Genomic DNA, 23,662 nt, shown 5'->3' with positions numbered 1-23,662 from the left:
GTATACCTTTTTTTTTTGAGAAGTGAAGTTGAGGGAGGACCTAATAGAGGTGTATAAGATTTTGAGGGGCATCGATGGGTTGGATAGGAGGACACTTGTTCCATTCGTAGAGGGGTCAAAACCAGATGGCATAGATTTAAAATTAGAGGTAGAAGGCTAAGAGAGTGGAGGATTTTTTTTTCATCCAGTGTGTGATGGGAGTCTCACTCCATTGAAAAGGTGGATGACTCAGAAATTCTTGTAACAACATTTAAGCAACATTTAAAATACAATTGAAAATTTAAATATCTAGATACTACACAGACCTGAAATTTAAAATAAGTCAGTCATCACCTTGGTATGCTTTTAGTGGGTACAGGAGAATTGACAGTGGTGGCACCTTTTTGTGAAGGCTGGAAAACAAATTTGATAGTTTGGTGTTCCCCTTTTATGAGAGAACCAGATTTAGAATGCAACAGGAGTTTTGGCTTTGCCATCTTCCAATAGTTCTCCATCTCTGAGCAAACTCAGGAACAAAGTTGTTCCTACAACATTTCAACATATTCAACCTTTTCTTCCAGTTCATGTTGTTCTCCACTCATCCCCCTCTAAACCTCTGCTTCTTGCTTTCAGTGGTTCAAGTCTTCCTCATTTTGCTCTTAAATGCTGGAGCTCTCAGCCCGTGTTTCTACACCTGGATACCTCTTTCCATACTTTGTAAATATTCCTCAGATCCTTTTGGTTGTCCTTTATTTATCTAGTCATAGCCAGTGAATCACTTGAATTACCAACTCTTCCTCCTTCACTATTGGAACACTTGCCAGTTTCTGGCTCCATCCTATTTCTCATCAGAATGTTGCCCTTCCATAACATCATCCAAATATGTTGTCAGTTTACACAAAATTGATACTGCTGAAAATGTGTTGCTGGAAAAGCGCAGCAGGTCAGGCAGCATCTAAGGAGCAGGAGAATCTATGTTTTGGGCATGAGCCCTCCTTCAGGAAGTTCCTGAAGAATGGCTCATGCCCGAAACGTCAATTCTCCTGCTCCTTGGATGCTGCCTGACCTGCGCTTTTCCAGCAACACATTTTCAGCTCTGATCTCCAGCATCTGCAGTCCTCACTTTTTCTCTCACATCAAATTGATAATCCAGCCTTCTCTCGCCACCAGCATTCCAGATTCCTCTACTATCAATCAACATAGTACTTGATGTTACATAAGTGAGCACATGTATTTTTTATATCATAGAATTCCTACGGTACAAATAGAGGCCATTTGGACCATTCCGTCTGTTCCAACCCAGCAAAGAGCATCCCCCCCCACCCCCACTGTTCTCCATCTCCATGCTAATCTGCATAGCTTGTACAACTTTGGACTGTGGGAGGAAACCAGAGCACCCAGCAGAAACCCACACAGGTAGAACATGCAAACTCCACAGACAGGTGCCTGAGCTTAGATTCAAATTTAGCTCCCTATCACTGAGGCAGCAGTGCTCATCACTGTGCCACCTACTTATGTAAAGAAGATCAAAGTTAATATATTTGATCTCTGCTACTGAGATATAAAATATATCCCTCCTCTCGGAAACATTTGATGTTTGCTTAGCCAAGATGAGTATCTGATCATAGTGCATGCCATAACTAAAATCCAGCTTATTTCCACAATCCTAATATAATCAATTCCATCTCCTGCCTCTGCTAATCTGCTGCTGAAACTCTGATCCATGCTTTTGCAATCTTTCAACTTTCCCATTCTGTTGATGACTCCTCAGGGGGGCTCAGGTCGATCACATTGCTTCCTTTCTTTCCTCATTCTTCCATCATACGAAATTCTGCTTCACATCTCCTTGCTCACATCAAGTTCCACTCACCCATTTTGCACTTCGTGCTTTTAAAATTTCCATGTATTTCAAAATCCTACAAGCTCTATCGTGATGATCTCATGATCTTCACAATCCCTGTCTCTAACTTCCTCTCTCTAACTATGGCCTCTTGAGAATATGAGTTTGAATGCTCCACTATCGATGGTAATGCCTTACACTGTATGGTCCAAATGTCTGGAGATCCCCCATTCAGCCTTTTTTTTAACCTCCTGTGCTTTCCTCCTTTTTTAAGACACTTCTTGAAAGCACTTTTTGGTCATGTTTTTGTTAAATGGTCATAATAGCTCAATGTGGCTTGCTGTCCTTGACTTTTTGAAAAAAAGCAAAAACAACCTTGATGCTTTCGTACATTAGCATCGTTTAATACAGGTTGTTCATGTTTAACATACCCAACATTTGAAGTTTATGTCTAGGGATACTAAGAATGAGAGCAAAGAAGTTCTATTGAATGTCGAAGAGTATTGTGTCTCATTCTGTCCACTAGATGAGAGAGATATGGTGTTTCAAACTGTTTTGAACAAACGAAGCTAGCATTCTTGTGTTGCTACTTTTGCAGTGAATTCATCAGTGGTTTTCTTGAGGGGAAAGCTGAGAGGCAATCAGATTTGAAATATTCAAAATCATGAAACATTTCCATGCCTGAAAGGATCGATAACAAGAGGACGCACTTCTTTTAGATTAGATTCCCTACCATGTGGAAACAGGCCCTTCAGCCCAACCAGTCCACACCGACCCTCCAAAGGGTAACCCATCCAGACCTATTTCCCCTCTGCCTAATGCTATGGAAAATTTTAGCATGGCTAATTCACCTACCCTGCACATCTTTTGGACAGTGGGAGGAAACCAGAGCACCTGGAGGAAACCCACGCAGGCGCAGGAAGAATGTGCAAACTCCATACAGTCAGTCACCCGAAGCTGGAATTGAACCTGGTGCTGTGAGGCAGCAGTACTAACCACAGAGCCACCGTGCCACCCTAATTAATTAATCAAAGAAGTGATATGACAGAATAATTCTAGTGGTTCAGGTCTGGAATGTACTGCCTGAAAGTGCCATAGAGGCAGATACTTTTTGAGACAAAAGAACTGCAGATGCTGGAATCCAAGGGAGACAGGCAGGACATTGGAAGAATCCAGCAAGGCAGGCACCAGCGGGAGGTAGAGAAGTCCATGTTTGAGGTATAATCTAAGGGGAGCTGAATGTAAGTGGGGGGTGGGGTGGTGAGGTAGGGATAAGTGAACTCAGGTAGTGGGTACAATCTGGTTAGTCGATGGGAGGAGTGACTCTGGTTGGTAACCAGGAGTCCGGATGTGGGAAGGGAGGTTATTTGAAACTGAGTTTTCCTAAGGTTGAGTCCTCTGCGGTGTAGGCTGCCCAGCTGGAAGATGAGACATTGCTCCTGCTGGTACACCACCACCCCCCCCCCCCCTCACCTCCACCTAGGCCCCCAAATAGTCCTTCCAGGTGCAACAGGTGTTTAACCTACCTCTCCTCTAACCTAGTTTACTGCATCAGGAGCTCCCATGTGATCTTCACTAAATCAGTGAGATCAAAGGTAAACTCAGCATGTAAACTAAGTATCTCGGAGGAGCTTGCAAGGGCTAACCTGCCCTCCCGGTCACCACCCATTTTAACTACCCTTCCCCTTCCTTCTCTGCTATGACCATCCTTGGTCTTGTCCATTGTCACAGCGGCTCAGACTGCAAGTTGGAAGAACAACACCTCATCTTCTGACCTGGGCAGCCTCCAGCCCCGAGGACTGAACATTTTTTGAGTTTTTCAGTTTCCAATACCCTCCTTTCCCATCCCCCGACTCCCTTCCCAGCCTCTCCACCTTCCTTTCATCCCCCTTCCAGTTTTCAACCGGTTTCATTCCTCCCATCGACCAAACAGGCCGTACCCTCCTACCTATGTTCTCTTAACCCTCCCTCATCAGCCAGCTCTCTTCTCTTCCACCCCCCCTCCACCCCCCCCAGAAAATTTCTATCCGAAACATTCACTTCTCTACCTCCTGCTTGGAGATATTTTTGAGATATTCAATGGGAAAATCAGAAAGTTATTTGAAAAGGAAGAGTTACAGGAAGTTAAATGGTTACGGGAAAAAGGTAGGAGAATGGGCGCTAGTCAGAAAACTACCTCCCAGCCGATGGACCAAACGGCCGCCTTTTATTGCTCTATCTACGACGTTAAATGTTTACATAAATGGAGGGTGTACTGCTTTATTAATAGATGATTTAAAAAATCGTGCAGTGTGGTTGTGATGATAAGATGCTCAGCAAAATAGAACACGGACTGTGAAACAGTCTAGATCGACCATTTTAACTGCGGAAAAAAAGGCTCTCGGTATTAGACAGCAGTGATTTGCTTGTTTTAAAAAAAATCAAAATATAACGCAATTTCTAGGCGACCCCAGGACTTCTGAACTTTTCATTTTGACACCGTCGTAAACAGAAGACGATAATTGCGGGCAAAATGATGAGCCCCGCACTGCAAGGGTAGGAGGTGCGGGGTTAGTGACCGGTGATTGGGCAGCTCCACTTCCACGTTCACGGATTTCCAACAGGGACACGGTTGCGAAGTTGATTCTACAATTCTGCAACTGGGATCGTGTTCCAGACTGAAGCAATCGCCGATCCATGTCCCGGCTGTTGGCGGCTCGGGCGATGAATGAACCGTGTGCAAGAGCCCGCCCCCAATGCGTGCTTTCCACGGGCGGTGGATTTGTTGCACACACGGATATCCCCAACAGGGTTCGGGTACAGCCGGGTCCACCCATTTCACGCAACGGTGCGTTCACGATAGGGCTGCAGCATATTAACATTACCTCCTCCAGTCGATTATATTAAAATCCACTTGGAACCCATTTAAATGTGGTCATTCGTTACAAGAAAATGTGAAATCCGTTCCTCAGTTAACTGTAAATGGTCATTCATAGATTGTTGCATTAATTGCAATTGTTGCTAATCCCATGGGCAGCCTTGGGTGGTGTTAGAAACGTTTTATTAAGTATCAGCGGACGTGAAATCGATGTGAAGCTGGAAGAGCACAGATGACATGTATAACTTCCTCAAGAACAGCGTCTTTTTTGTCGCTGGGGCCGAGAAGTTGGAAGGAGTCACTTTTACAGACTCGAGGCTGATGCACGGCTCCTTTTCCTCGGAATCGAGACAGCGAGAACCACAGTCCCCTCGGTGGGAAGGGGCAACTTTGCGCTGTTAGGCTTCCAGCTTCTTGTCTCCTCCCCCAGCCTCTCCCAGGCAGGTGACCGAGGGGCTCGGCTCTGGTCAGATGTTACTCTGCGACAATCCCTGCCCCTGGCATTCGCCGACCGTTTCACACAAATAATCTCATCCCTGTGAAAGTGTGGTAAAGGCGGAGGAAGTGAGCGAGAAGATCTCGAAACCGGTGCCATTAAATCGTCAACCCGACGAGCTGTCAGCCGCGTCGGTCTCCGTTTCCCGTTCACCCGGTGCAGAGTCTGACTCCCTGCGTGAAGAGATGGGCGCTGTTTTCTCGCGTCGGAACGGTTCCGTTAGCACCATGAGAGAAGGAGCAGCTCCCGACTGCTGCCAACGGCAGGACCAGCCACGGTGAACTGATACTTCCGAGACGGAGCACCGAAATTACTTCAACTTGACTTCAATGTCTGGGCAAATTGTCTAATTCCAATAGCAAATGTGCGGACCCACCCGGGCCTCCCGCACATTGTGGCGGGGGGAGGGAATGAGGGTTTGAGAAACGTTTTCACATGCAAATCGTTTCAAAGCACTATCCTGGCATCTCGGAGAGATTCTGGCTTTGAGGGGAGCTGGCCGTCCGCGGGTGGAAGGATGGTGCTGAGCACAGAGACGCCTTGAGATTGCGGCAGGATTCCGAAATTGGGGCGTCCCGCGGGGGCGGCTATCCTGCTGCGATGTGTTTTACCCGGGTTAGATCATGCAGGCGGGTAAAGCCCGGAGGTAGCAGCAACAGCATCACAGAACAGAAGGCGACCATTCGACCCATCACCTCGATGCTGGCCTTGATAGGGCGCTTTTCGTTTCCTGCCGCTCCCTCCCCGAAGGGAATTTCGAAACCGAATGAAAAAAACCTTTTTTATCCGGTAAAGTGGTTGTTTTGACGGACAGTCGGGAATCCAGACTTGCGTTTTCTTTACATCTCCATCCCATTGATTCCAATAAATTCGAGTATTTCCCATCGCCCATCCTTGTGATTTTTTCCCCCTTCTGATTCCCAACTGCTTCCTCCCGTTTCCTTTAGTTTGGAAGTTTCCCGGTGCCTGATCTTGTCTTCGGGCTTCAGGATAGCTAAAGTTAGCCTCCGTTTCCGAAGTGTGATATTGCACCGGAAGACGGGGGGGGGGGGGGGTTACACTGCAGGTTCCTCTGTGCAGATGACAGAACGGCCAGCCACCCAGGCGGAAGAATGCTTTGCTTTCCCCCGGGAGCGAGCTATCCTTTCCTCCGCGTACTCGCCCCGGGCTCAGGGTGCGCTCCTGGATCAACGAGGGGAGAAACAAACAGGCTCATTCTTCCAAGTTTCCATTCGGACATTGGTCCAAAATGTTATTATTCCTGCTTCCATTAATGCTGGCTGCATACATCGGAATTGTCGGTAGAAGGACCGTTACTTGCAATAAAAGTGCTGTATATTTTAGCTGCTTCATGTACTTGTGTAAACGATGTATTGCCATTGATGAGTGTTCTACACGGGGTGTCACTGAGGCGGTGGAAACGAACAGGTAGAACCTCGGTCGCGCTGAAACTAAAGGGATGTGCCGCTGTTCTGACACTCGCCCGCTTTCCCCAGTCCTCAGCTCATTCAGATAAGCTCCTCCCAGTTTCTCATTTTAGGCCCAACACCAGCTCATACGTTCAGGCAGTACGGAAACTGGACTCGAACACGCATTTGTGGAAGGGTTTTTTTTTAAATGCGATTGGCTTTCTGTTTTTTTTTTGTTTTAATTACGATATGTTTGCTGAGGTTGTTCAATGATGTGGAGGTGCCGATGCTGGGGGACTGCACAACTGAACTGACCTGACCGCTCTCTGGGTGCTCCCGCTGATCTTAAAGATCGGCATTTTCCAGTAGTTTTCTGCTCCAGGGAGCCTGGTTTAAAATAGCAGGCAGTGGAATTTAAAGGGACTGAGCCGGATGCTCGGGTGAAGCCAGTCCGGCAGCGAATAAAACAGATATGCTATGGATAGGAAAAAAAATCCAAAAGAATTATGGACGCTGGCAATCGGGAACAAAACAAATCAGAAATTCGTGGAAAAGTCCAGTATCTGTAAAGAACATTTCGGAAGAAGTGTCAGTGGATCCGAAGCATTAACTCTGATTCTCCTCATAGACCTGCTGAGTTTTTCCAGCAAGTTTTGTTTGTGCGAGTTTATGGATTCATATTAATAATCTACCAAACGACTCAAAGAATTGTTTGATTCCTAATTTTAACGGGATGAACACAGTATGGCTACAACAAGATGTATTTATTTCTTTTTTTTCCTGTGGTAGTTTTCAATAAAACAATACTGCACCGTGATGACTACTCCCAAATAAACATAAAAATCACCAAACATGCAGCGGAAAATCCAGCACGCTCCAACTAGATCACGGCTGGAGTGAATCTTAATCTCCATCACGCTTCACCCCAACGGGAGCGAGTCGCGAATATTTCGATTTAACGAATAATTTCGCCTTAATCCCAGGAATGTCGTGGCCAGTCCACTGCTTGGGATGTTCGCTTTGCTGCTCGGGGAGGAACTACCGAACGGGCCCGTTATCACCGAATCGCAACCGCAGTGATGTGGACTAGCGCTGTTCCCATTCTGGGCCACAACACCGAGAGAGAGAGGTCTGGCGGAAAACAGTGAGGGTGAAGCGAAATTCCGTAGGCACTTCGATATCAGGAACGGCCCATTGGGGTCACCTCCTTCCCGCTCCAGCCGACCCCCCCCCCCCCCCCCGCCAGAGCGTTATCAAAAAGGCACCCAACCGCCACTCTGTCTGTCTGTCTCTCGCCTCCCTCCAGTGCGGAGTCCGAATCAGCTTCACCGAAGCCCCTCGAGGTGAGGGTGGGGGGAGAGACCTGGGCCAATTCTGACGCAAGCCTCAGGTTTCATCCCTCACCGACCGTCTGTGGGGAAGTCGAGAGTTCGCTGAGATTTCCGATTTCGCGTTCAGTACCGAGCTGGTGCTGACCGCGGCGGCATCGGTGACAGAATCCGTGCATGCTTCCTGCTTTTTCTTTAAAATAAAGTAATCCGATCTATACGGCCCAGTTAAAGATGGGGGGGGGGGGGGACTTGTAACTTGCTGAAAAAAAAAACAAACTAAGTTTTCTGCATCAAAGGCAATGATGGCGATACGTTGGGGACTGCTGCTCATCGTGTCTCAACTGTATTGCATTTGCTGAGATTGAACATTGCAAGTGGGGCTGGATTAATTTGAGATATCTGGTCGGCATGGACAAGTTGGACCGAAGGGTCTGTTTCCGCGCTGTCCGTTCATTTTTCCCTGCAACTTCCGCTGAAAATATCTGGATATTCAGATACCTGGTTATCAGCCAGGTATGGGAAGAGAGGGAGGTGCTATACACCGTAAGGTTCCTCCAGTTTTGCAGCAGAGGCGACCTATGGTCTCTCTCTATTCCCCGGGGGCCGCCAGCGCGAGATTCGGGTGTGGGCCCCACCAAAGCAAGGAGGAGAGGGCGAAGTGTCTTTGAGGATATTTTGTCTTTAGGGTGGGAGCAATGGAATAGAATCCTGAATGTCACCAGGTGAGTCTCACTTTTTCGGAAGGTAACAGTCCCTGGATCAAACTATCCAGTTCCCTAAGGCGACCCCCCCCCCACCCCCCACGCCCTCTCCCAGGGAGTAGGATTGAGGCGTGGGGACAGTTCGCGGAAGTGAATTTTCTAACCCCCAGGTCCAGTCCTTCCTAGGTAAGGTCAGCTCGGTGTAGTGGTAAGTCTACAGCGAGGATTTCAAAGGAGCGGGGGGGAGTTGCTGGAACAGCTCATTCTCTGCGTGTGTGTTTCACACACTAGTGGAATAGGGGTCAGACTCAAGGGAACGCACTGTCTGTCACACTCCCGATCAGTTTCACAGGGGGTGGAAGAAAGCAAAGTCTTGCTCCCACGTCAAGCACTGAACTGGTCTTCAGGCTTTGAAAGGACGCGTTCCGGTTTAATTTAACAGCACGACTGAGATCTCCGGATCGCTTGTACATACCCACCTCCCAGGCAGTGCCGCGCATTGTGATTTCATTTTCATTCATTCATGTTTGAGTTAATTTCGAAAAGAACCTTACTTACTTCGTAATAATTGACCTGTTGAAACAAACCCCCACACGCGTCTGTTTTGATCAACGAAGGTTGTTTTTAAAAAATTGCAGATCGGAAACTAATATTTCCACCTCTATTTGTTCTTATAAACGTTTCTTTCAAACGCTCACATGAACTGAAATGTACCAATCTTAACGAAATGTATGCAAGACAGAATAGGTGTTGGGTATTGGCAGCGATTGTACTCACAAAAACGAAACGATTATTCTTCCCAATTTCAGAAAAGACAGATGATTCATGTGCTGTGGTACCTTAGAGGTATTAAGAGTTTCCGTTGTTAGTACTTTTACAAATTGTGCACAGATTTCACACATTTGGCTGGGGGTCGAGTTTGGTTTACCCGCCGCAGAATCATTAGGTTTCCTGTATGTCCCCCGGGGGTAGCCCGAGTCACGCGGGTCGGTGCAGTGCTGAGGGAGTGCTACACTCTCGGAAAAGCCTTCCGCTGAGTGAGACAAGGATTCGAGGCGTTGTCTACCCTCCCGGGAGGCGACCCTTCGGAGAAGAGCAGGAACATTCCTGGACCAATCGCCGTGAGAAGATGATCCGGTCATTGTCTCCATACTGTTTGTAGGCACTTGCTGCGCAGGCCTGTGCCTCCTCCGTAACCACACTTCAGTTGGCTGGGGGCATCCTGGGGACACTGGCTGTGTTTTCTAAATACAACTTACTGCGTTATGTGTCGGTGCTGGCAAGCCCACATTGTTTAGTAGGAATTAAATAGGTAAAACTGAAGAGGGGCTGAATAGCTATATTTTGCGAGACAAAACCCAAATCACACCTGGCGAATTGCATTTCGGAGTTTTAAATTCGCCACAATATTAAACGTGGGCGAGAAAGGGGGGAAAATTAGGCGTTGACCCATAAGAGAAGCTCACTATCACAGCACCTTTGGGGGACAAAGAACACAGTGCACGTAAAATTGTGATGGTGCAATATTAAGTTTTCGCTGCGTTCCTGTTTTAGCCCGAATCAAATTTAGGTGAAAGTGAGGACTGCAGATGCTGGAGATTAGTGTCAAGAGTATGGTGCTGGAAAAGCACAGCAGGTCATGCAGCATCCGAGGAGCAGGAAAGTCAACGTTTCGGGGCATTTCTGACCAAGGGCTTTTGCCCGAAACGTCGATTTTTCTGCGAATCGAATTTGCCCTCCACCAGAAAGGCACCAGCACGTGAGAATTGGGGAATAAAGACACAAAAAAAATTACTTCGAGTGAACACCAATGTTTACTGGCAACCAGGTATTAAATTCGCCGAGTTATATTAAAATTAAAAAAAATCGCTTTCTTTGTTTTGAAAAAAAAGAACAGCGCCGCTGATCTTGTCGAAGCTAGCTCTAGTTGGAATGTGAGCTGACCAGTTATACCTTTGCATGACTTGAAAGGCTGGTGTCCTCTCACAGGAAATGAATGACTCGATAACATCTGACACCAGTGACCATTCCGGCTGCCCCGATCCTAATTCTCCTAATCGCCTGAAACAGCCACTTTTGTGGACCGGAGTCAGGGAGCATCAAATATATAAAAAAAGGCAAAACTGGGAATACTCGGTCATTTGATTTTCCTGATCCATATCTGGGTATTGAGGCCCTCATGCGTACGTTTTGGAAAGCAAACAGAAAAAAAACCCCACCCTTTTCAAACGTTTTTAAATGGGGTGGGGGCGGGAAACTGGCCCCTGGTTCTGCTGACGGAGATATTTCAGGAATTTGGAAGAACGCTGAGCTCGCGCGTCGCGTTTTCGAAGCAGCTCACGTTGTTAGTAAAGGAATAAATTAAAACTGAATACAACAGAACTCTTCCCCCCCCCCCCCCCATTATTTACTGGACGCCCGCAAATCAACAGCTGCCTTCCCTTTGCTGTTCATTTATTGATTGCAAATGAATACACTCCAGTCCCTGAAGAAGTCAGCGATATGTGGTAACAAGGGGGAGTTTAGGCTTGTATCAGATGTATGTGATTTCTAACGACAATAATCTCAGCGAAACAAACGAGTATTTGTAAAACACGTAAGAGACGACCGGAGCTAGTTTTCGTTTTGTTAAGGTTCGACGTTTTTCTCTGGTACAGAGCAGCTCGGCCTGAGAGAAGCCAACAAACTCAACTCTCTTCGGTCGCGTAGGAGTTGGGCTTCAGCTCACGCTCTGTTAAAATAACCTATAGGAAATTTATGGTTGAAGACTTCAAAGGAATTTCAGGACTGAGAGCTTCTACTTTACTGAACCGTCTCTCTTCTCCAAACCATTTACATTTATTAAAAAAACACACCCGTAGCTAATGTTTGACCAACGGCTTGGGAGACAAAAGTGTGTCTTGTGCGAAAACAAGTAGTGATTATTTTTTTTTAAAAAAAGGGACGTTGATGTTAAAGCGGCAAACAAGTTATTTAAGTGCAAACTGGCCCTTACAATTGGTCAGACAAGTTGGCGCCGACACGTCAGGCCAGTTTTTTTGGAGCAAAAACGCCCGGTAATAGACAATGCATGGGCAGCGTGTTCTGATACCAAAAATCCCACGTTTTATCAGCACGCCTTTGCCCTTTTTCCCCCCAAGCGCGCTCTGCACGTCTCCAGCGAGCTCCCAAAGTAAAGGTATTTCGAAATCACAACAGGGGCAGTGAAGCAAATGCTTGACCTTTGAACCCTTTTCGGAGGGGAATTTCCTTTCAAACAAAAAAGACTGAGGGAATGTGGCAGACGGGTAATCATCTTTGGGGTCGATATGTATTTTTGTTTCTAAACTCTGCCGTCCCCAGGTACGCGCGCCCTGAAGGCAACAGGGTTAAAATGCTCGAAAAGGACGTTGCTGTCTCTCATTGCTTCCTACGGGTCGTGGCATCCTGCTTCTGAAATGAAGGCATCATGTCCGGCTTGTGTGATTGACGAACCGTGTTATAGTTTAAACAGAGACCATTTGAAAATGGCATATCAAATTCAATTCATATCACCTTTCTTGTGTGTGTGTGTGTGTGTGTGGGGGGGGGGGGGTTATGTTACAGGGTGCTCCCTGAAACTGTTCACTTGGTGAAACCCATTGATTTCTCTTATCTTTTAATGCCAATGTCTCTATCTGAGCGTGATTTAATAAAACTAGGTAGACGGCGGTAATGTGTGTGTGTTTTTTTTGGCACGATGTTTAAATCTTCCCTCCCTGCGTTTAACCTATGCCTATCCTCCACCTACGATCAGGAGCTGGACGCTGGTCGTGAGGAACATTGGTCACCAGGCCATGCAAATGTTCTTGGCGGCGAGTGCTCGCTGTCGTTGTCCCCTGAAGGGACTGTGACCCGGCGTTACCAGAATAATGGTGTGTTTATCACGAGAGGCGATCCGATTTGTGCGGGTTGCGTGCGTTGACGTTTCCTTGAACGTGAGAAGAGAGAGAGAGAGACCCTGCAGCTTTAACGCTACGGAGCTGACCGACCCATCAAACATGTCGGACAATTAGCCAGATGGAAGAATCCGGAGGGTTTGAGTTTTGTTGGGGTTGGTGGGGGGATGGGGACTGGGTGGTGTTGGTATGGCACCCTAATGCTTGCTGCCTGCGGTGCCAGTTTCGAGCGGAGGTTCCTGCTCCGCCTGTGCAAAGGCTGCGATGTGTAATTAGCAGCAAGAAGGCATGTAATTGAGGAGTCACGTGTGTGCCAGGCCAGGAAGGGAAGGGACCGGGGGAAGGGGGAAGGGGGGAGGGAGGTGAACGTTAGACCATGCGGGCATTGGCGATCGCTACATTTTTCATCACTGAATCCTATGACTCCAGATTGATGCAGAAGATTACCCACTCCGAGGAAAAAGTTCTCATCAGGCGGGTTTGGACACAGGGGCCTGTGTGACAACATGGCCGAAGGTTACTTTTCTTTTCCCTCTCTTTTCTATATATAAATATGTGTGGTTATTTTTTTTGAAGAAAACGGCCCTTTTTTTTATTTGCATACTATTCATAGAGATCGCAGGTTGGCTTTTCCCGAACCTATTGTTGTAGATCTCCCAAAATGTGTGTACCCGCCCCCATTTATTCACCACTTCAAAAGCTTGCTGAGGGCTATTGTGTGGAGTGTTTGTGTCCGATTTAGCACAGTTTTTTTTCCTCCCCACCCCCCGCTCACCACAACCCCAGTCCGTGTGTGGAAGGCAACACTACACCTGCCCCTTAAGTTTGATTGGAGTACAGTTATAGCACGCTGGATGCGACCATAGTCTCCTCAGTATTACACGAAGCTTATTTGAGTGGACAGTTTTTTTCCACCTTTTTTTTCCCTCTCTGTCGCGATCGACGCTGTTGAATGTTGATTCCGATTCGCGAGAAGAGAGGAGGAAGAGCAGCTAGGCTTGTGTGATAGTGCGGGAGATGGGATCCGTTTTAAACCAGGCGCATTCCAGTTACGTACGGTTTGCTATCTCAAACATGGAGTAACAAGAGCATGGGTTACAATCGATATCATGGCCAAAGCGATGCGAAGTGCTTTCTTTCCTGCCAGAAGCGTAGAAATACATATATGTATATTTTAAATGTACTTTATTCATGATTTACTCTCACCCCCCCTCCTTTTTTGCATCAAATATATTAAATTCTTATTTTTCCCCCTCTCTCCCGTGTGTGTTGCAATTGTCCAGGAGGGGCGGGTAAAGGTGGTGGAGACGAGAAAGGAAAACAGACTGAGAAGGAAGAGTCTCCAATCCGGCAGGGAGCAGGCCACTGTAAATGGTTCAACGTTAGAATGGGTTTCGGGTTTATCTCCATGACTTCCCGAGAAGGCACCCCGTTGGAAACGCCAGTGGACGTTTTCGTACACCAAGTAAGTTTGCATAATTCCGCCAGTTTAGTTCATCTTTTTTCCCCCTCTGCTGAAGCGGGGGGTGGGTGTGTAGGGGTAGGCGGCGTGTGTGGAGCAGTCACGGATTATTTTGTGTGTGTGTGTGTGTGTGTGTAGAGAGAGAAAACATAAAGTTCCCTTGTAAATTGGCTGCCACGACACCCGCATTGAGGAGCTGGATTGAGTCCAGCATGAACCGTGAATATTCGTGGCTTGTTTTTTTCGCGCTGCACTCATTTCCATGACGATCACGGCTTTCGCCAGTCTCCAGTGTTGACTCTGATTGGGAACGTTTCGCGAAGGAATAGCAGGATACTCTTGCCCAAAAGTGCCGCTTCCCTGCGCCCGGCTTGTAGGCGGTGGGTTGTTTCAAACGGCATGTGTGTGCAATGAACAAAGTTGAAGGGAAAATGCGCACTTTGGCCACTTGGTCGTTCTCCGCCGGTGCAAATATCAAACTCGCGATCTGCTTGTCAAGGTCAGAGGTGAAACCCGGAAATGCTGGGCTCAGCCTGTTGCAGGTTTTGTACGGGGAACAATTGAGGGGGCGCCTATGTTGCAACGTGCGGTCTCTTAAAGCACACCTCCACTGTTGGTTTAAAGACAGAAATCTTGGAAAGGAGCAGAGAAATATTGCCTGTAATTGTATGAGGATTCATTCGCCACTGAAGATTTCTGGAGAAGCAGTCAGTTTATTAAAGGACTCTTGATCAGTGCAGCACCATGTGGAGTGTGCGAGGTGTCCCCTGTTGTTCAACGCTTGCTTTCTCTCAATGCTTACAATTAGATCCACAGGAAGATACATCCATAAACCGAGATCGACTTTACTGTCGTCTTCCACCCATAATCTGCAGAAAAGCGACCCAAAGATGTGACCTATCTTGGTTCCGCAGGGGGTTTCGAGGGGAATCTACTTGTACTCTGGCTTGTTGGCCATGCTGTTTTTAGCCGTCCCTGTCCACGCTTTTCCTTTTCATGCATTTGGCTGTATTCACAAGTTCGAATTTCACCTTCACCCCACTCCTCCCTCTCTTCTATCTGCCTCTCTTTCTCTCTAAACCTTTCTTGGGTCGTTAAGTCGGGGGTTTACGACCTCGTTAGATCGCTTTATAGAGGAACACAGCGACAAGGCGGAGGGAAAGGGTTTTCGCGGTGAGGCAGTGGCACCCTCGTGTTCCTGAGTGGTCAGCACTGCCGCTACTGAGAGACGCGCACTCGGATCTCGATTAAAGACTCTTTTATATCGGTTAATGTTTTTTCTTTAGTTTAATAGCAGCGCGTCCAATGAGCATTTATTAAAACAAAATCTTTTTGGTTCTGCCCCAAGCACAGCGTGTGTTTTGAGTTTATTGGAATAGTTTCAATCCGTTTGGTGAACTCATGGCTATTAAGACAGCAAAATCGCTTTTGCAGGAATTTAATTATGGGCAATATTTTTAATCATTATTATAAACTTTAAAGTAGTTATGGATACTGCTCTGTTGTTACTCTTTGGTTATGCTGCTCGTGTGTTTTAAGCTTTGCGTTACCCTCGCCATGTGTTCCACTGGACTTCAGATGAAAAGTGTTGCAGGCGTTTAGCAAATTAAATGAGGTCCTTTTTAACGAGAGTGTTCTGTAAATTACATATTTATCTGATCATTCTGAGATGGGTAACATTTTTAATCAACACCATGACATATGCATTTTTCAAGCTTATTAAGACCATTTACGACAATCACCAGCAATTTTGGGTTGGTGCTTTTTAACACAAAAACATCGTTTTATCAGTTCTGTGGTAATTGTTGCTGTAAGTCTTCTGTCAGTCTATATTTATTTACTCCATTTTATAGTGCCTGAATGGCACTTTTCAGGCATAGTTGCGTTTTCGAGTTGTGAATTGTTAATGCACTTTAATAGTTTCAGAGGAACAATCACATTTAATTCTTTTAAAAAATCTCATTTTACAAATGTCAATGCTTCTTCATGAAAATTAAATAATTCATTGTTCTTAACGTCCATTTGTTTGCAACTTCCTGAATGTACAGCCAGGAAATTAGTTGTACTGAAGACATTATGTTGTATGCCTTAAAATTGGTGGAATAAACAAAATGCATCGAGTTTCTCAGTAAGTTGCCACATAAACAAGGGGATAAGGAATAGCATCACTGAATTGAAAGTCACTGTTTCACAAAACTATGTTTTAAAGTACAAATTGTTTTATAACCTGTGTGTTGTATTGAAAAAATACACTATAAGAGCCAAAAATACTTTATTTATTAAGGTATAAATAAGGCTATTGAAAATAATTTTCATTTTGGCTAATGCCTGATTACTGTGGTCTCAAATACAAATTAGTTTCAAATAATTCATGTAAACTTTCTTTTGCTTATGTTGTGCAGATGAATTAGATTTTTCTTTTAAGTAGCCAACATTGTACACTTGTCCTGCTCTTGCTCAAGATTTTATTTTCAGTTATTTTTGAAAGCATTTAATTTTGGTCACAGCTGTCTTTTAAAGCATGTCAGGATATTTGACATTTTTGGCCACAGTAAAAGTTTAAACTGTTTTAGTGAATTGGTGTTACAGCATAAAGAATGATTTGAAGTTTAGATGTCCATTGAATAAGTCTGCTCAACTATAACTAAATGAAACCTACAGAATTAAGCTTCCAAGAAACAGTCAAATACAAAGAAATGTGGCTTAATTATAAGTTGCTAATATGTCTTTCAGCTTTGAAATATTTTGAAGTTTTCAACATTTCAGCTTCAAGATTATTAATCCTTCTTAAAGGATACTGTCATAATGTCATGATAGTACACAAAAGTAACAGGATCCACAATGTAAAATAAAAGCAAGAAACAAGATTGATTACAAAACAGCACCTCATACATGATCTTTCTACAAAAGTTAATATTAAGAACACAAACATTTTGTTTAAATTATAATAATGGGAATCTCCATTCCAGATATCTATTTTTTTCTCTTGCTAATCTACTGTGCAATTTTTCTTCCTACCCCTCATCAGCTCCTGAAGGCATTAATCTCTTGCTGTCCTAAGGATTTAATAGTGAAAAGTCCCATCTAATATCTCACCAAGATAACTATTGCATTGACTTAGACATTGAGTTCCAGTAGGCTATCCAATAGTGGAAGATATCCTAACCAATGCCACAGCTATCCTCCAAAAAAAACAAACTCCTACAGGAGTTATTGGATACTGATAAAGAATTAGATATTTTTCCTACCACCACCTTTCAACCAAGAGGTCTTATAGGCTACTTTCATCATTATGCTGGTTGACGTCCAGCACAAGCCACTAAAAAGGCTTCTAAAAATGAATTTAGATATTTCGAAGAATTCTGCAGTGGATTACAGAATAATATTTGAAGTAAATACTGATAATTTAGCCTATTAAAAAATCTAGGAATGCATAATCAAAGTTGAATAAAGGTTGCTATTATTATTTATGTGATCTGATTGCGTAAACACCTCTTTTGTTTATTTTTTAAGAGAGAAGTGGGATTTGAACTGCCAAAATGTTCAGCATGTTCACAACATGAATTGTTGAATTGTTTGTGATGCAGTGTGGCTGCAGAGAGATGTGAATTGAATTTGATGCTTTGAATTTAATTCAAATTTAGTTTGAAACTTGTGATTGCCCTGCATAAATAATATAGATAAACAGGGATCATGATCCATCTACTCTGATCTAAAACCAATCATTTGAACAAAAACAAAGAATGTAGAGTCCCATAAAAGTACCATTGATTACCACCATTTCATACATTGCTTCACAATCACTAATTTTCACTTTGCAGTTTGTGACTGCTAAATTTGATTATATTGTTTAAACCTCACATGTGGCTATTCTACATTCTTAAATATACCAGAATTGCTTTTACTTTCAAAAAGTGGAAGCTGCATCATGCATGATCATTATTTACCTTGAATGTTTAAAGAAAATTTTATTGATTAGAAGGATTGACTTTGCATTTCAATGTGTAAAAATAAAACATTGATTAATGGTTTTAAAATATCTGGAAGAATTACTTCTCTTAATTTGCTTACTCATTTTCTCTAAAATTTGCTAAGAAATCGACAGTTGAATATAGACTTCACAGTAGTGATGCTGAGTGTGCAGTACTATTGGTATAGGTCAGCAGAAAAGACTGCAGTTAGAATGTAATCCTGATGTTGATTTCAAATGAGGTGAAACATATCATCAAGATGGTTGAACATGCTGTAAAAATATACATATGGTCAATGGCAATAATCAGTCTATCCAATCTATTGATTTTTTCTCTGTGGAAAACATTGGTCCTTCTGTGTTGCCTTAAAACCACTGGTTTTTGGAAGATAAACTACAGGAAACAGTAAATCATAATTTAATTTGTAGATTTGACATAGTCAGCTCATAAAATGTCATATTTTGCATTGACATTTTGATAACTGTTATTTGATCAGCACAGTCAGCTGTTTGAATATGTGTAAATTACCAAGCTTCTAAAATATCAGGTTGTTTCTATTTTGGTACAATGCAGCAATTTCTTTGTCCCTTAGTTGTCATATTTCAAGCATTTAAATTCTTGAAGAGTACTATTACTGCAAAGACATGGTCTTAAATGTATTATTTTAAACACAAAAGTAATGGAATTAAATATGATGGGCAGAAGAGGAAGAGCATTATAACTGATACACCAATGTAGAGGCCGTAAGTTAAATTAAGTGTATATGTTTGAGAACTTTAAATAATATGATCTGGCAAAATATGGTGCTTAGTTTTGAATATCATTTGCGAACAATCTAATGGCTTTAGAAATAGGATTATAAGTCATTGTCTAAAAATGCAATGCTATAGACAGAATGTTTAGTGCCTGCATGGCTCTTATGTTTGAATCAAATTCACATTACTTGTTGTTGTATTGCTTAAAATTGTTCCTTATTTCTCCTTTTCGTTAAAGACATTTGTGTATTCTGTCTGTGAGAACTTGTTTTTGCCTGTAAATGTTATGTGGTAATTGTTCCTTTTTAGTTAAAACTTGGTTTCTCCTGGGGGTTTTAACTTTGATTTGTTGCACATAAAACCAGGTGGGGAAGATGCTGTGAATACTAGAAGGAAACTTAATTTTAGTGTAATAGCATGCTTTGTTACTTTTTAAATTTTGAAATGGACAATTTTATCTAAAATGTATACCAAGCTCTTGAAAACCTAACTTGGCTCTCCTAAAAGCTGCAAATATTTGGGGAATGCCATTTTTTTTAAGAATGTATGTTTAACTGATCCTGGATCAGATCTGGTTGACACTATCACTCTTTGAAGATCTGGGCATTTGGCTTCCCACGGAGCATCCAACTAAACTGTCAGTCCCCTTTGATGAGATAAAATGGATAAAGCTCCCATGCTGATAAGACATTTGGAACTGTTCCTGTCATAAAACGATTTAAATATTTGTTCTACATTTTGTCAAAGGTCTAGTTTCATTGATTATTTGCATATGCTAATTGTGTCCTAGTAACACAAGCCCTGCAGCATGTCTTCAACCCTGTCTTTATTCAAGGTCCTTTGCCTTCAAGTTATTCATTATTTTAAGTGCCCTTGTTCACAGGTAGTCACATTCTTGGGAAAAAGATCCATTTAAGTTCAGACAATGTGGAACATTTCATGATCAAATTCTTGAATTTGTTGAGTAAATCGTTGAGCACCTTAAACTCTTTCACAACATCAATAGCAAGCTGTTGTTTGTCTTCTAAAATTTCTTTTTGCCAGTTCTTCTTTAAATGTGCTGTACTATTTAAAAGTAAACTGCTGCAACTTGGACTAGACAACCTGAGCCTTTCAGTGTACTATTAAAATTGTCCCTCAAAAGCTAATTGATAGGCAATATAAAGAATGATACCTTGATGTAAACCTTGTAGCCAATGATTTAGTTGTTTCTATACTTGTGAAAAGGTCCAAAATTCTAGTTTACAGCTGTAGTAGCAAATAACAAACCATTTTCTATAAGGCTCATCATTTTAAGAACAGCTTAATAATAAAACCTTTCTTTCTGAGGCTCTGTCTAATTCGTATTTTAGGGTAATGAAGCTAATTATTGATTTTCTGTGTCATGTTATTTGTTAAGCTAAGGGTCATTCACAATAACATGCTTCATGATGTGCCAGGTATAAATAGTCAGCTCCTACAGAGCCATTTTATAATTAGGGAGAACTGTTTTTATTATGGTTATGGTTGATTTGCCTTTGTGCGCAAGATTTTAAATTGGGTTCTGGATATCCTTTGTTGGTATCATAGAATATCAAAGACAGTTTCAAGATTTACTGTTTGCTGCCCCAAATATGACTCCCTCTTGAAGCTTGAAGTTACTGGATTGTTTGTTTTGATGAAAACTGCAGAAATAAGATTGAGTACAAAATGTGGAGATGTCCTTAGCGATGTTGGTAGCTCGTCTGCATACAACAGGTCTATGCTGGGGTAGCTTGCTAATAAAACATTGCTTTGACTGTTTCTTGGTGTGCAGAGTAATGTAACCTCTGGAAGTACACTGAGCTGGCATAGGAGTGCTGTTCAAGTGGACAGTAAACACTGACAAGAATGGACTGGGTTACAGAACCTAGTTTTGTGTTGTAATTTCTGTGTGTGGAGTATAGTTGAGGAGGGCCCAGTTGGTCTTGGCTGTGATTCCCGAGTGATCTAATAATCAATATATTTTTATGGTTTGTGGGTGAATAATGGTGATTGGATGAAGTTTTAACAGGAAACCCATGACAAGTTTGTGGTACTCCAGTATATCATTGTGAAGAAATTACCAAGAACAGAGGTTTATAAAATCATGAAGGGCATGGATAGGTCTTTTCCCTGGGGTGGGGTAATCCAGAACTAGAGGGCATAGGTTTAAGGTGAGAGGGGAAAGATATAAAAGAAACCTAAGGGGCAACTTTTTCACACAGAGGGTGGTACGTGTATGGAATGAGCTGCCAGAGGAAGTGGTGGAGGCTGGTACAATTGCAACATTTAAAAGGCATGTGGATGGGTATATGAATAGGAAGGGTTTGGAGGGATATGGGCCAGGTGCTGGCAAGTGGGACTAGATTAGGTTAGGATATCTGGTTGGTAAGTTGGACCGAAGGGTCTGTCTGTTTCCATGCTGTACATCTCTGTGACTCTATAATTATTTTAAAAATTGAACAAATGGTGGCGGAGGGAGTAAAATTAATAAGATTTTCTACAGGATGAAGGTGAAAATAGTTAGGTTCTGTAAGGGAGATTCAATGTACATTTGCCTTAATTAAACAAGATTTGGAAGCAGGTGTCGGCCATATATACTGGAGGGGCCTGTTTTCCTTATCAATAAGATCTGACTAATTGGAAAGCAGAGCTTAAGTCAAGGTCCAATGTGCTCCCCATAATCTCTGCCTTCCTTATAAAATTTTTAACTGCACTGCCTCCACATCTCTCTTCCAAAAACTCATGACCCATTTGGAAAAAAAATTCCCTCTCATAAATAAGAGCCCCTGATTCTGAAACTGTGCTGTCTAGTTCAGACTGCCCCATGAGCAGAAGCATTCCAAACTCCCTTGGAATCTTATATTTCAATAAGATTACCTCTAATTTTTCCAATTTCAAATGAGTTTAAGGCTAATCCAGTTAACCTTTGCATTTGTGGTAACCCCTGAATCCCAGTAATCAACCTAGTGAATCTTCCCTGAACTGCCTCCAATATATATATATTCAGTGCAACAAAAATTTACACTGTACATTGTGAAGTGGTCTCAACGTTAGTAACATTTTCCCACTATTAAATTCTGGCACTAGCAATAAGGGCCAATATTCTGTTTACCTTGCTATATCGGCACAGTAATGAATTGTGCTTTGTATATGAGGACATACAGATAGATCACACTGTAACACATTCTGTAGTCTAATTATATTGAAATAATATTTGACTGTTCTACTTCTCCCCTCAGAGTGGATACCTTCACTCTTTCCCATATTATATTACATATGCCAAAGTTTAGCTCACTGTTAATCTAGTTACATTTCTTTGCAAACTATTTGTGTCCTTCTCAGAACTTGCCTTCATAGATGTCCCTGTATTTTCAGCAACTTTGACTGGAATATACTCAATCCCTTCAATAAGATCATTAATATATATATATTGGAATGTGATGCCATGGAGTCATTTACATCACAGAAGGAAGCTATTCAGCCCGTCAAGCTCAGTGCAGTTCTCCATTGAATGATCCGGTCAATCCTACTTTCCACAGTCTTGCAGGCTGCCCAGCAAATTTCCTTTCGAAATAATGAATTGTTTCCACTTGCACCATCCTGTGGGCAGAGAGTTTCTGGTCATGACTGCTCATTAGCAAGTTCTTCCTCAAATTGTCCATGCAGCTCTTGCCCAAAACCTTAAATCTCTGTTCTCTATTTCTTGCACTGCTAACTTCTGGCAATGGTTTTTCCTTGTCTTCCTTCTCCATACCATAATTTTATACAATTCTTTAAAAACTCATCTCAGTTTCTGTTCCAAGAAAATCATCCCTCAGCACTAGTTCCTGTGGAACGTCACTTCATTACAGATTGCCAATCTGAAAATGATCCATTTTTCTGTCAGTTAGCTAGTCCTCAATCCATGTTAATACCTATCAAAACAACATGACCTTTTGATCCTGTGTAGTAATCTTTCATGCATCAAATCCTTTTCGGATTTACTACATTTACCAGTTCCTTCTGTACACCATGCTCATTACATCCATGAAAAATACTCATAGTTTTTTCAAAAACAATTTCACATTTGAAATAATGTTTTTTCAACATTTTCATTAATGGGATGTGGATTTCCCCCCCCCCCCCCCCCCCCCCCCTTCTCTCCAGAACAATGAATAGTTAGTGGCAAACAACTTTCTTAATAGAGAAGCTGAAGTGAAGGGCTTTGGCCCATAATGCAAAACATCATATTACGGCTGAGAGGAGTAAAGAGAAACCAAATGAAATGGGATGAAGAAATTGGGTGATGGCAAGATCGGAGGAAAAGGATGGACTGAAAGATAGCAGAAGTTCCTTAATTTTGAGTTTATAGAAAAGAATCAGACCTATAACTTATAACTTGATTTCAACACAAATTTTTATGTATACATGGGAGGTTGGCATTGCTGGCCGTGCCAGCATTTATGAATATCACTTAATACCCTTGAACTGAATGACTTGCTATGAAACTTCTGAGGGTAGTCAGAGTCTACCAGATTGTGTACCGGATACATATTCTTGGCCAGATCAGATAAGAATGGCAGATTTCCTTTTGTAAGAGACACAAATGAGCCAGATGAGTATTTGTGGTAATTACATGGTCATCATCAGACTGGCTTTTAATTCAAGATTTTTATTGAATTCAAATTTCACCATCAGTCTTGGTGGAATTTGAATCCATGGATCCTGGATTATTAGTCCTATGCCATTACAACTACTCCACAGCCACCTCTTAATGAAGGATGGCGTTCAAGGAAAACAGAAATATAAAAGACTATCTTTAGAAGGAGTTTGGGATGAATATGAGTGGCTTACATAGATGAAGGGATTTTGCCCGAAACGTCGATTTCGCTGCTCCTTGGATGCTGCCTGAACTGCTGTGCTCTTCCAGCACCACTAATCCAGTATTTAGTTTTCAGCATC

At 42.9% G+C, this 23,662-nt stretch overlaps 1 protein-coding gene across 8 annotated transcripts in view; it reads left to right on the top strand.

Moving 5' to 3' along the window:
• LOC140458400 (protein lin-28 homolog B-like) overlaps positions 1 to 23,662 on the top strand; it is a 252,221-nt gene that overhangs the window by 35,279 nt on the left and 193,280 nt on the right. For 4 of the 8 annotated variants that reach the window (XM_072552918.1, XM_072552937.1, XM_072552927.1 and 1 more), the window contains exon 3: positions 13,814 to 13,995. In XM_072552918.1, coding sequence (XP_072409019.1) covers positions 13,814 to 13,995 — 182 coding nt within the window. Of the gene's footprint in view, positions 1 to 8,193; positions 8,635 to 12,316; positions 12,507 to 12,887; positions 13,047 to 13,272; positions 13,579 to 13,813; positions 13,996 to 23,662 lie in introns of those variants that run through there. The other 4 variants (XM_072552963.1, XM_072552901.1, XM_072552955.1 and 1 more) reach the window with 4 other exon arrangements.

This window comes from Chiloscyllium punctatum, chromosome 3 (assembly GCF_047496795.1).
Source record: "Chiloscyllium punctatum isolate Juve2018m chromosome 3, sChiPun1.3, whole genome shotgun sequence".
Lineage (NCBI taxonomy): Eukaryota > Metazoa > Chordata > Chondrichthyes > Orectolobiformes > Hemiscylliidae > Chiloscyllium > Chiloscyllium punctatum.
Note: the sequence above shows the minus strand (reverse complement) of the source record. Positions and strands in the feature narration are given on the sequence as shown.